The sequence below is a fragment of the Solanum lycopersicum genome, chromosome 1 (genome assembly GCF_036512215.1).
Source record: "Solanum lycopersicum chromosome 1, SLM_r2.1".
Classification (NCBI taxonomy): Eukaryota; Viridiplantae; Streptophyta; class Magnoliopsida; order Solanales; family Solanaceae; genus Solanum; species Solanum lycopersicum.
This window is the reverse complement of record NC_090800.1, coordinates 54,304,751-54,318,233: the sequence shown is the minus strand read 5'-3', so window position 1 is coordinate 54,318,233 and position 13,483 is coordinate 54,304,751. Positions and strand designations below refer to the sequence as shown.

Genomic DNA, 13,483 nt, shown 5'->3' with positions numbered 1-13,483 from the left:
GATGCATTTCACCCTTTGTTCCAGCAAGCGAAGCCGTGGAAGAAATGGATCAAAAAGGCGATGAAAACAAGCAGTCGGCACTTCACCGAGTAGTTCTACAAAGCAGAATTATTCAGCCCAATATTCCAGAATTCATAGACGTTGAGGGCAAAACCCAAATTGCGGTGAACTAGAAGAAGGGCGAAATGTTGAATCACTCGGCGATTAACTACTAACTTTGCCAAATGGATAAGCAACAGTTAGTCTGAAATCTATAAATACTAGTTATAGTTTATAATTTTAGAGTTGGAACATTATTATTATTTTTCACTTTTACAGCTTTAGTTTTTCGGTATTTTTCTCTCAAGTTTGGAGAGAGTTTTGGGGGAGACTTGAAGAAAGGACCTCTTCTTCCTCAAATTCGAAATGGTTCTTCTCCATTCTTCTTCCTTTGATCATATGAAGGTTTAAATCTTATACCCATTTGATATCTTTATCATCTTAGGTGTATTTGTTTATTTCTTGATGTGTGGCTAAAAATGGCTAATCTTGGGGTGTGATTTGGCAAATATGTGTTTATATTATGGTCTAGTCTTGCTTAATGATAGGTTATATGCATTTTTAATGGTTATTTACCTAGTTGTTGTGGTTTAATTTAATGGGTTTGTACTTCAAATTACAAAACCACCCATGTGTATTTGGCATGCTTAGAGAGAGGTTGTGAAACCAAAACTTCTATACTAATGGCCTAAGGAGTGGGGCGACATGAGGTTAAGCGCGAAAGAGTGAACCCTAGTCCCATATCCTAGCACTCATCATAAAAAGAGAGGGTGTAGGTAACGCAAAGGCTGGTCTTCGTTATAGGAAGAGTGTTCTAGAGGAACCCATTTGATAGGGAATGCTTCTGAGAGGGAATTTACTTTCACCTAAAGCTTAGCCTAGTCTTCATTATCTTGCAAATTTCCTACTAAAAGCATGTACCCAACTATTAAATTCAACATATATGGTGGTCACACCTGAAGAACGTCTCCCTTTTATACTTGAATCCCCTTTGTTTTTACAATTTTTACCAAACTCGTGAAAAACCATTTTTATATTTTAAACTTTTGTGTCACAAATTGAATTTAGTTTGTTTTTATTCGATAATTTCTCAAACTATTACCAACTAATTGTAACGACCTGTTTAGTCGTTATGAGCAGCAGATTTTATTTCTTGAAAAACAGGCTGAGATGACGGAACCCGCGACGGACCGTCATGGGCACGACGGACCTTCGAGGGGTCTCGTTTCAAAACACTTAGAAATTCTAAAAAATGGATCCTGAAATCGACTCTCTGAACTTCTTGACAGAATGGCAGGACGGACCATCACAGGCGTGACGGGTCGTCACAGATTCTTCAGTAAATTTTAGTCTCTGAACTCTGTGACGGAGCAGCAGGACGGACCGTCGCAGGCAAAACGGCCCGTCACAGGCTGCGTAATCCCAAGCGAGGTCGGATTTCTATAATTATTTTAAGGGGCGTTTTGGACTATTCCTGCTTTAATTATAAAGTTAGTAGGTTAATGTTAATAAGTCTAACTACTTGGGGGTTAAAAGAGGTAACCTTGAGTTAATTAGTGGGTTATTATTGCCATCTTTTATACTTAATTATATGCTAATTTTATTTTATTTTTTAAGCAAAAACTCTTAGTTTTGAAATAAATCAACAATCCCAAGGGTTGTCACATACATCAAAATCGAAAATCCATATAGCAAAAAAAAAACTCTAAATTACCGTTCATTCGACAAAAAGAAAATCTGATAGAGCATTGCTAAGCATTAAAATCAATCGCCTCCAGCCTTGTTGTAAACGTAGGTGAGCCCACACTTACCACAGTAGTGACGGTCAAAATGGTTAGCCATAAAAGTTCCAGCACCGCACTCAGCATTAGGGCACTCCTTACGAAGCCTCTGAACCTTTCCAGTGTCATCAACCTTATAGAACTGCAACACAGTGAGCTTAACCTTCTTCTTCTTGTGCTTGATCTTCTTTGGCTTGGTGTAGGTCTTCTTCTTCCTCTTCTTAGCACCACCACGGAGACGGAGCACGAGATGGAGAGTGGACTCCTTCTGGATGTTGTAGTCGGCAAGAGTACGACCATCCTCAAGCTGCTTTCCGGCGAAAATCAAACGCTGCTGGTCTGGGGGAATCCCTTCCTTGTCCTGGATCTTGGCTTTCACATTGTCGATGGTGTCGGAAGACTCAACCTCTAGGGTGATCGTCTTCCCCGTTAGGGTTTTCACGAAGATCTGCATCTTCGTCTGGAGGAGAGAAATCAGTGGCACTGCGGCTTCTAGGGTTTCTTTTGTTGATAATTATATGCTAATTAGGGTAAAAGAAAGAGGGTTTGAATAAGAAAAAGAAAAGAACATAAAGAGAGGGAGAAACGTACGATCAAGAGAAAGAAGAGAACAAAGCTTTGGGAAATTGCTTGCTTAATCAAAATTCTTCGGTGGAGGTAGGTTATGATTTTTTTACATTATTCGTAGTAAACTCTTAATAGCGAATGATATGTATTGGGTAGTGTTGTAAACCCTTCTATATGCTTAATTGTGTATTTGCATGTTGTGATTATATAATTGTGATGAGATAAGCATGATGAAGCTATGGAATTCTAAATCTTGAAAAAGAAACCCTAATCTACTTTGTTAATGATGATGCCTTAGTATAAAAGAAGGCTTGATGAACGAAAGTAGTGAGATTAGGGGATCGGGTGCCACGTTCCGGTAGCAGGATAGAATGAGGATCTGAGTGTCACATTCCAACACAGGATAGTATGTGGATCGGGTGTCACGTTCCGACACCAGGATAGTATACGGATCAGGTGCCACATTCCGGTACCAGGATAGAATATGGATCGGGTGTCACGTTCCGACACCAGGATAGAATGAGGATCGGAGTGTCACGTTTCGACACCAGGATAGTATATAGATCGGGTGCCACGTTCCGGTACCATGATAGAATATGGATCGGGTGTCACATTTCGACACCAGGATAGAATGAGGATCAGAGTGTCACGTTCTGACACCAGGATAGTATATTGAGGAGCGGAGTGTCACGTACCGACATGAGAGGAATAAAGAAAATGAATCTTGAAAGATGTTAATATATTCAATCTAATGAACCTAATTCCCAAATGAGTATGATGAGGAGGCGTGAGTCCTCGTTGATGAGCTTGGTGTTATGACCAAGGGTTATGGTAATTGAAAATGCTGCATGTTGAGTATTTTAGTTGATTTTATGATGTTATCTGATATATACTGTTTTCTATTTTGAGTTAGCCGATGATACCTACTCAGTACCTGTGTTTGTACTGACCCCCTACTTTTATGTTTTCTTCTTTGTTATTTGTGGAGTGCAGCAAACGTGCCATCGTCTTCAACTCAACCGCAACTCTAGCCAGTCTTCATTACTCCGGATTTTAGGGTGAGCTAATGCTTCTAGCTTGGACTGGATCTTCCTCTTCATGTCTTGATGCCTTGAAGTTCCGGCATGGACTAGTTTTTTATGTATTTTAGCTTCTAGATACTCTTAGCTTTAGTAATTTGGATTAGATGTTCTTGTGATGATGACTTCCAGATTTTGGGGATAATAATAGTTGTCGAATTTTTAGAAGTATTGAATTGGTTTTTTTTAATGAGTTTAAGTCTTCCGCATTACTTTACGTTGATATTATATTGAAATGTTAAGGTTTAGATTGGTTGATTCGTTCACATAGGAGGGTAAATGTGGGTGCCAGTCGCGGCCCGATTTGGGTCGTGACAAACTTGGTATCAGAGCATTAGGTTCGTTGGTCTCATCACACAAGAACGAGTCTAGTAGAGTCTTAAGGAACAGTAGGGGGACGCCTTTACTTTTCATTGAGAGGCTATAAGACATTAGGAAAATTCCATTCTTTCTTTATTTCGTGCTATTACTTGGGTCCAATTGGTATCTAGGTGATACAAATTGGTATCTGACCATCTTCACTCTATTTCGCAGATGGTTAGAACTAGAGCAACAACCGCGCCAACATCAACATCGGCAAGACAAGAAGCGTCTGAGCCAGCCACTGGGGATGTAGCTCGAGGAAGAGTAGCGGCAAGAGGCCGTGGTAGAGGTCGTGGGAGGACATCATCTAGGGGAAGAGGACGAGCACCTAGCCCATCTGATACTAGGGCGGTGACTCCTCCACCGACTGAAGAAGTAGTAAGAGAGGGTGAGGAAGGGGAAACTAAGCAAGTGCAGAATGAGGGATTGCCACCCCAACCTACCCCATAGATGATAAATCAGGTGCTTGCTTATCTTAGTGGGTTATCTGATCAAGGTCAAACACCTCCAGTGTTTTCTGCACCAGCACCTCAGGGTCCGGAAGTACAACAGGCAACTGTTGCGGCTCCCCACATGGATGTTCCATTAGAAATAGGCATGTTTCCTCGTCATACTACCGGGCCTATAATGACAAATGATCAGCATGAACTTTTCAGTAAGTTCTTGAAATTGAAACCTCCAGTCTTCAAGGGTGCTGAATCTGAGGATGCTTATGATTTTCTGGTTGACTGCCATGAGCTACTACACAAGATGGGTATAGTGGAACGGTTTGGTGTTGAGTTTGTGACTTATCAGTTTCAAGGGAACGCCAAAATGTGGTGGCAATCACATGTTGAGTGTCAACCAACAGAGGCACCACCTATGACTTGGGCATCATTCTCTAGCTTGTTTATGGAGAAGTATATCCCCCGGACTTTTGAGAGATAGGAAAAGAGATGAATTTTTGTGCCTAGAGCAAGGTAGGATGTCAGTTACTGCATATGAGGCTAAGTTTCGTGCATTATCCCGGTATGCCACCCAACTATGTTTCAGTCCACAAGAGCGGATTCGCCGTTTTGTGAAGGGGTTGAGATCAGAGTGGCGGATTTCAGCCTTACAGGTAGCGGCTACAGCGAAATATTTTCAGGAAGTGGTAGACTTCGTGATAGAGGTAGAGGGAGTGAAGCCAGATGACTTCACCATGGAAACTACATCAAAAAGGTTTCAAAAGGGAGGTGAGTTTAATGGTTCTTACTCTAGAGGAAAGGGTTCATGAGGTTACTCAGTCCGACCAATTCAGTCTTCACTACAGACTGTAGTTGGGGGTCCACCTCAGACCGGTCAACACTTCTCTAAGAGACGTATGCTTGAATCCAGAGAGTGTTATAGATGTGGGGAGACTTGACACATTAAGAGGTTTTGTCCAAAACAGAGTTACAGACCTCCAAATGTTAGAGGTAAAGGTGGTTATGGAAGAGGTCGTCATTCTGGAGGATGCGGTGGTCGAGGTCATGGTGGTCACCAAAACGGTTGGGGTGATGGGCAAACTGGAGCCACTACATCACAACATGGTAGGGGCAACGGACAGACAGGTGAGAGGGCCCATTGTTATGCTTTCCCTGGGTGGTCTGAAGCGGAGACATCGGATGTTGTTATCACAGGTAATCTTTTGATTTGTGATTGCATGGCTTCTGTATTATTTGATCCTGGCTCCACATTTTCATATGTATCTTCCTCATTTGCTAATGGTCTTAATTTACATTGTGAACTGCTTGACATACCTATTCGTGTGTCTACTCCGATGGGTGAGTCTGTAATAGTTGAAAGGATATATAGGTCTTGTTTGGTGAATTTCGTGGGGAACAATACTTATGTAGACTTGGTTATCTTAGAAATGGTTGATTTTGATGTAATTCTGGGTATGACTTGGCTTTCTCTGAATTTTGCGATCTTGGATTGTAATGCTAAAACTGTGACGTCAGCCAAGCCTGGGACAGATCCGTTAGTGTGGGAGGGTGACTACACTTCCAATCCGGTTCGTATCATCTCCTTTCTTCGTGCTAAGAAAGTGGTTAGTAAGGGTTGTTTAGCGTTCTTGGCACATCTCAGGGATGAGACTACCCAAGTACCTCCAATTGAGTCGGTCTTGATAGTTCGTGAGTTTTTAGATGTGTTTCCCGCAGACCTTCCGGGTATGCCACCGGATAGAGATATTGACTTCTGCATCGATCTTGAACCGGGTACTCGCCCCATTTCTATACCCCCTTATAGAATGGCTCTCGCGGAGTTAAGAGATTTAAAGGCACAACTTCAAGAGTTGTTAAGTAAAGGTTTCATTAGACCAAGTGCATCCCCTTGGGGTGCTCCGGTGTTATTTGTAAAGAAGAAGGATGGGAGCTTTCGGATGTGCGTAGACTGCCGGCAGTTGAACAAGGTAACTATTAAGAACAAGTATCCCATTCCTCGCATTAATGAGTTGTTCGATCAGTTACAAGGTGCTTGTGTCTTCTCTAAGATTGACTTAAGATCCGGTTATCATCAATTGAAGATACGGGCAACAGATGTGCCCAAGACTGCTTTTCGGACCAGGTATGGGCATTACGAATTCGTAGTGATGTCTTTTGGTCTTACGAATGCCCCTGCTACTTTCATGAGCTTGACGAATGGGATTTTAAAGCCATATCTGGATCTCTTTGTCATTGTATTCATTGATGATATATTGGTATACTCAAAGAGCAAGAAGGAACATGAAGAGCATTTGAGAATGGTATTGGAAATGTTGAGGGAGAAAAAGCATTATGCCAAATTCTCCAAGTGTGAGTTTTGTCTAGATGCAGTGTCCTTCTTGGGGCATGTGGTTTCGAAGGATGGAGTGATGGTAGATCCTTCTAAGATTGAAACAGTGAAGAATTGGGAAAGACCTACTAATGTGTCAGAAATAAGAAGCTTTGTTGGTTTAGCTAGCTATTACCGTCGATTTGTCAAGGGATTCTCTTCCATTGCTTCCCAATTGATGAACTTTACTAAGCAGAATGTTCCTTTTGTATGGTCGGACGAGTGTGAAGAAAGCTTTCAGAATCTCAAGACTTTGTTGACTACTGCACCAATTCTCACCTTGCCCGTGGAAGGTAAGGATTTCATTGTCTATTGTGATGCATCCTATTCGGGTTTGGGTGCAGTACTAATGCAAGAGAAGAATGTAATTGGTTATGCTTCGAGGAAATTAAAGGTGCATGAACGTAACTATCCGACCCATGATTTGGAGTTGGCTGCGGTAGTGTTTGCATTAAAGCAATGGAGACATTATCTATATGGGGTTAAGTGTGAGGTCTACACAGATCATCGTAGCCTACAGTACGTCTTTACTCAGAAAGATTTGAACTTGAGACAGAGGAGATGGATGGAACTACTAAAGGACTATGACCTCACTATCTTGTATCATCCGGGAAAGGCTAATGTTGTGGCAAACACCTTAAGTAGAAAGGCAGGGAGCATGGGAAGTCTAGCTCACTTGCAAGTTTCTAGACGTCCATTGGCTAGAGAGGTTCAAACTCTGGCTAACGACTTGATGAGGTTAGAAGTAAATGAGAAGGGAGGATTGTTGGCTTGTGTGGAGGCAAGATCTTCTTTTCTTGACAAGATTAAGGGAAAATAGTTTGAGAATGAGAAACTAAGTTGAATCCAAGATAAAGTATTGCGAGGAGAGGCTAAGGAAGCACAAATCGATGAGGAAGGTGTTTTGAGAATCAAGGGAAGGGTATGTTTACCCCGCGTCGATGATTTGATCAACACTATTCTGACAGAGGCTCAGAGTTCAAGGTATTCTATACATCCTGGTGCAACCAAGATGTATCGTAACCTAAAGCAATACTTTTGGTGGAGCAAAATGAAGCGTGATATTGTTGATTTTATTGCCAAATGTCCAAACTGTCAGCAAGTAAAGTAGGAGCACCAGAGGCCCGGAGGAACACTTCAGAGAATGTCCATTCCTGAATATAAGTGGGAAAGGATTGCAATGGATTTCGTAGTTGGTCTTCCAAAGACAATGGGTAAGTATGACTCTATTTGGGTAATTATGGACAGATTAACTAAGTCTGCTCATTTTATTCCGGTCAAGGTGACTTATAATGCAGAGAAGTTAGCCAAAATTTACATCTCAGGAATTGTTCGATTGCATGGAGTTCCACTTTCCATCATATCAGATAGAGGTACGCAGTTTACTTCTAAGTTTTGGAGAACATTGCATGCTGAATTAGGTACTAGGTTGGACCTTAGTACTGCGTTCCATCCTCAGACCGATGGTCAGACTGAGAGAACGATTCAAGTGTTAGAGGATATGCTTCGTGCATGCGTGATAGAGTTTGGTGGCCATTGGGATAGCTTCTTACCCTTAGCGAAGTTTTCATACAATAATAGCTATCACTCAAGTATTGATATGGCTCCATTCGAAGCATTGTATGGGAAGAGGTGTAGGTCTCCCATTGGTTGGTTTGATGCATTTGAGGTTAGACCTTGGGGTACTGACATTTTGAGGGATTCATTAGAGAAGGTGAAATCTATTAAAGAAAAGTTGTTAGCGGCGCAAAGTAGGCAAAAGGAATATGCAGATAGAAAAGTTAGAGACTTGGAGTTCTTGGAGGGTGAACAAGTCTTGTTGAAGGTTTTACCCATGAAAGGGGTGATGCATTTTGGAAAAAGGGGTAAATTGAGCCCAAGGTATATTGGTCCCTTTGAAGTACTTAAGCGGGTAGGGGAGGTGGCTTATGAGTTAGCCTTGCCTCCAGGGCTGTCCGGAGTGAATCCGGTATTTCATGTTTCTATGTTGAAAAGATACCATGGGGATGGAAACTACATCATTCGTTGGGATTCAGTTCTGCTTGATGAAAATTTGTCTTATGAGGAGGAGCCTGTTTCCATTTTAGATAGAGAAGTTCGCAAGCTGAGGTCAAGGGAGATTGCATCCATCAAAGTTCAATGGAAGAATCGACCCGTTGAAGAAGCCACTTGGGAGTAAGAGGCGAACATGCAAGAAAGATACCCACACCTGTTTACAGATTTAGGTACTCCTTTCCGCCCTTGTGTTCCTTCTTGTGATCGTTCGGGGACGAACGATGGGTAAATTGGTATCTATTGTAACGACTTGTTTAGTCATTTTGAGCAGCAGATTTTATTTCTGGAAAAACAGGCTGAGATGACGAAACCCACGACGGACAGTCATGGGCACGATGGACCGTCGAGGGGTCTCGTTTCAAAACACTTAGAAATTCTAAAAAATGGGTCCTGAAATCGACTCTCTGAACTTCATGATGGAATGGCAGGACGGACCGTCACAGGCGTGACGAGTCGTCACAGATTCTTCAGTAAATTTCAGTCTCTGAACTCTGTGACGGAGCAGCAGGACGGACACTCGCAGGCACGACGGCCCGTCACAGGCTGCGTAATCCCAGGCGAGGTCGGATTTCTGTAATTATTTTAAGGGGCATTTTGGACTATTCCTGCTTTAATTATAAAGTTAGTGGGTTAATGTTAATAAGTCTAACTACTTTTGGGTTAAAAGAGGTAACCTTGAGTTAATTAGTAGGTTATTATTGCCATCTTTTATACTTAATTATATTCTAATTAGGGTAAAAGAAAGAGGGTTTGAATAAGAAAAAGAAAAGAACAGAAAGAGAGGGAGAAACGTACAATCAAGAGAAAGAAGAGAACAAAGCTTTGTGAAATTGCTTGCTTGATCAAAATTCTTCAGTGGAGGTAGGTTATGGTTTTTTTACGTTATTCGTAGTAAACTCTTAATAGTGAATGATATGTATTGGGTAGTGTTGTAAACCCTACTATATGCTTAATTGTGTATTTGCATGTTGTGATTATATAATTGTGATGAGATAAGCATGATGAAGCTATTAAATTCTAAATCATGAAAAAGAAACCCTAATCTACTTTGTTAATGATGATGCCTTAGTATAAAAGAAGGCTTGATGAACGAAAGTAGTGAGATTAAGGTATCGGGTGCCACGTTCCGGTACCACGATAGAATGAGGATTAGAGTGTCACGTTCTGACACCAGGATAGTATGTGGATCGGGTGTCACGTTCCGACACCAGGATAGTATATGGATCGGGTGCCACGTTCTGGTACCAGGATAGAATATGGATCGGGTGTCATGTTCCGACACCAGGATACAATGAGGATCGGAGTATCATGTTCCGACACTAGGATAGTATATGGATCAGGTGCCACATTCCGGTACCAGGATAGAATATGGATCGGGTGTCACATTCCGACACCAGGATAGAATGAGGATCGGAGTGTCACGTTCTGACACCAGGATAGTATATTGAGGAGCGAAGTGTCACGTACCGACACGAGAGGAATAAAGATAATGAATCTTGAAAGATGTTAACATATTCAATCTAATGAACCTAATTCCCAAATGAGTATGATGAGGAGGCGTGAGTCCTCGTTGATGAGCTTGGTGTTATGACCAAGGGTTATGGTATTTGAAAATGCCGCATGTTGAGTATTTTAGTTGATTTTATGATGTTATCTGATATATACTGTTTTCTATTTTGAGTTGGCCGATGATACATACTCAGTACCTGTGTTTGTACTGACCCCCTACTTTTATGTTTTCTTCTTTGTTATTTGTGGGGTGCAGCAAACGTGCCATCGTCTTCAACTCAACCGCAACTCTAGCCAGTCTTCATTACTCCGGATTTCAGGGTGAGCTAATGCTTCTAGCTTGGACTGGATCTTCCTTTTCATGTCTTGATGCCTTGAAGTTCCGGCATGGACTAGCTTTTTATGTATTTTAGCTTCTAGATACTCTTAGCTTTAGTAATTTGAAGTAGATGTTCTTGTGATGATGACTTCAAGATTTTGGGGATAATAATAGTTGTCGAATTTTTAGAAGTATTGAATTGGTTTTTATTAATGAGTTTAAGTCTTCCGCATTACTTTTTGTTCATATTATATTGAAATGTTAAGGTTTAGATTGGTTGGTTCGCTCACATAGGAGGGTAAGTGTGGGTGCCAGTCCCGGCCCGATTTGGGTCGTGACACTAATTTGAAATTCTAATAAACTATCATTTTCACTACCACTCTCTTAGAACATGATCTCAACCCTTGGTTGGGTTACTATACTCGCTTCAATTGGTAGACACTCAGACTGTAGGCTAATGTCATTGATCATGATCACAGAAGAAGCATCAAGACCCCGCCCATTTAAAGGATGCCCAACTATATGAACTTGGACTTTAAGGTCTAAATTTCCTGGGACAAAGGTCACTTGGTTACACTCAAAGTAGGCTAAGAAACCCATACTTACCTCTTTTCGACTAAAAGCATACGCCCAAACATTATTTTTTTCCAGATGGTATTGAATGCTCACATCATAATCCTTGAGTATCTCCATCAATCTTCGTTTTCTCAAATTTATATCCTTCTAAGTGAATAAATGTTGTAAAACGTGATGATCAATAAACACTTCACACTTAAAACCATAGAGGTAATGTCACCAAATCTTGATAGGAAACACTTCTGCTGCAAACTCTAAATCATGCGATCGATAATTTTTCTCTTGTACCTTCAATTGACGTGAGGTATAAGCTATAACATTCTTACTCTTAAGTAACAAAAAACCCAAACAGAATGAAAAGCATCATAATAAACGATAAATCGTTACCTTCAACCAGCAATGTCATAATGGGCGCGGTTGTCATCAGTCTTTGGCTTTTGGAAGCTCTCTTCACATTTTCATTCAATTCAAATGGTATATGGTAATGGAGGCAAAATTCTTAACAAACTGATGATAATAGCTAGTGAGTCCCACACAACTCCTACTTTCCGTCACTGGATTAGGCCGAACCCAATTCTTAACCACTCAATCTTTTGAGAATCTACCATTACCCCTTCTTTTTAAACTACATGCCCCAAGAATAAAATCTATTTCAACCAATTTGCACTTATAAATTTTTTCATACAACTTTTTCTTTCCAAGAACACCCAAAATAGCGGAAAGATGGTTTGCATGTTCCTCTAAACTTTTCAAATACACCAAATATCATCAATAAATACTATCACAAATGAATCAAGAAATGATTTGAACACCCCATTCATCAAACTCATTAACACAATGGGTGCATTGGTCAACCCAAATGTCATAATCAAAAATTCATAACGTCAACAATGAGTTCTAAATGTCGTTTTTGGCACATCCTCAGAACTAATTCCCAATTTATGGTATTTGGATCTTAAATCAATCTTAGAGAAAACCACTTACCTATGCAATTAGTCAACGAGATAATCTAATCAAGATAATAGATACTTTTTTCAAATCGTGACTCTATTTTATTTTTGGTAATCCATGCACGTTCTCATGCTACCATCCTTCTTCTTAACAAAAAAAACTGGAGCACCCCATGGGAAATCCTTAGGCTGAATAAATCGCTTATCAAGAAGTTCTTGGATATGAGACTTAAGCTCTCTTAATTCAGCGGGAGCCATGCAATATGGAGGGATTCAAATGTGGCACATACAAGGCTCTAAATCAATGCAAAAATCTATCTCTATCTGGAGGCATGTTAGGCCAGTCATTGAGAAATACTTTACTAAATTCGTACACCACATGAATAGACTAAGTAGATTGAGCCTCAGTCTCAACAACCCTAATATGAGCAAATAACAAAAACATATTTTCTCTACTAATTTACTAGCTAGAATGGAGGATATAATTTAACTTGCTTAGGCTTGTACAACTCTTCCCACTCTAACTTTTCCTTTACTGAAATTTCTAAAGTTACAGACTTAGTATTACAATTAAGCACATAATAGGGGGACAACCAAATCTTACCTAAGATTATGTAAGATTATATCAAAGTCAATCATATCCGAAATCACCAAATTAGACCAAGTCTAATATTCCATAAAGAAAATAGGGCAAGCATGATAGACATCGGTAACTATGACTGACTCTCCAACTGGGGTAGAAACAAGAATAGGGAATTAAGTATATCATAATTCATATCAAACTTGGAAGCCAATCTCACGGATACGTACGAGTAATTAGAACACAGATCAAACAACATATTTATTATCCGGTCACAGACAAGAATAGTATCTGTGATTAGTGTGTTAGATGCCTTTACCTCATTCTTGCCCGAAAAGGCATAACATTGGGCCCTATTATCTTAACGAGCTACTTCCCTGCATAATTCAACATTTCCTCTAACTTTACCCCTGTTTCCTCTACCTCAACAACCTCACTGATTACCTTCTTTCCCACCTTGTGGACATCCTCTACCATTTTTACAATTATTCAAGGGTACCACCGCTCTTAATGATCGTTGCTCGGGGTTTAGCACTTACAGATGGGGACAATACCTCCTCCTATTTCCAAGTTCCCACGATTGTAGAAAATACAATCATAGGATGCTCTGCTGCACATCGGAAGTGCAACCCTTTGGATATCCTAATAATAATAAAATGGAGTTTCCGAATAGTCACCTGTAGAGGCGGGCATAGCCGACTGAATTGTCTTAGCTACCAACGTTGGTCGATCGGATCCTCTAGAATATGAGCCCTAAAAATTAGCGGAATTATCAGCTCTCTTAGACAACCTCTTATCCTGACTATCTCGCCTCAGCTCTCCACTTTCTTGACATAAATTGTCACCTTGTT

The 13,483-nt window shown here is 40.6% G+C and overlaps 1 protein-coding gene across 1 annotated transcript; it reads right to left on the bottom strand.

Moving 5' to 3' along the window:
- Positions 1-1,637: 1,637 nt before the first annotated feature.
- On the bottom strand, positions 1,638-2,351 carry LOC138336996 (ubiquitin-ribosomal protein eS31 fusion protein-like). Its single transcript, XM_069297807.1, has one exon. The coding sequence runs from the start codon at positions 2,272-2,274 to the stop codon at positions 1,804-1,806; it is 471 nt and encodes a 156-aa protein (XP_069153908.1). The 5' UTR covers positions 2,275-2,351; the 3' UTR covers positions 1,638-1,803.
- Positions 2,352-13,483: the final 11,132 nt, after the last annotated feature.

Excerpts from the sequence above, each read along its gene's own strand:
- LOC138336996 (XM_069297807.1), bottom strand. The coding sequence starts at position 2,274 with ATGCAGATCTTCGTGAAAACCCTAACGGGGAAGACGATCACCCTAGAG.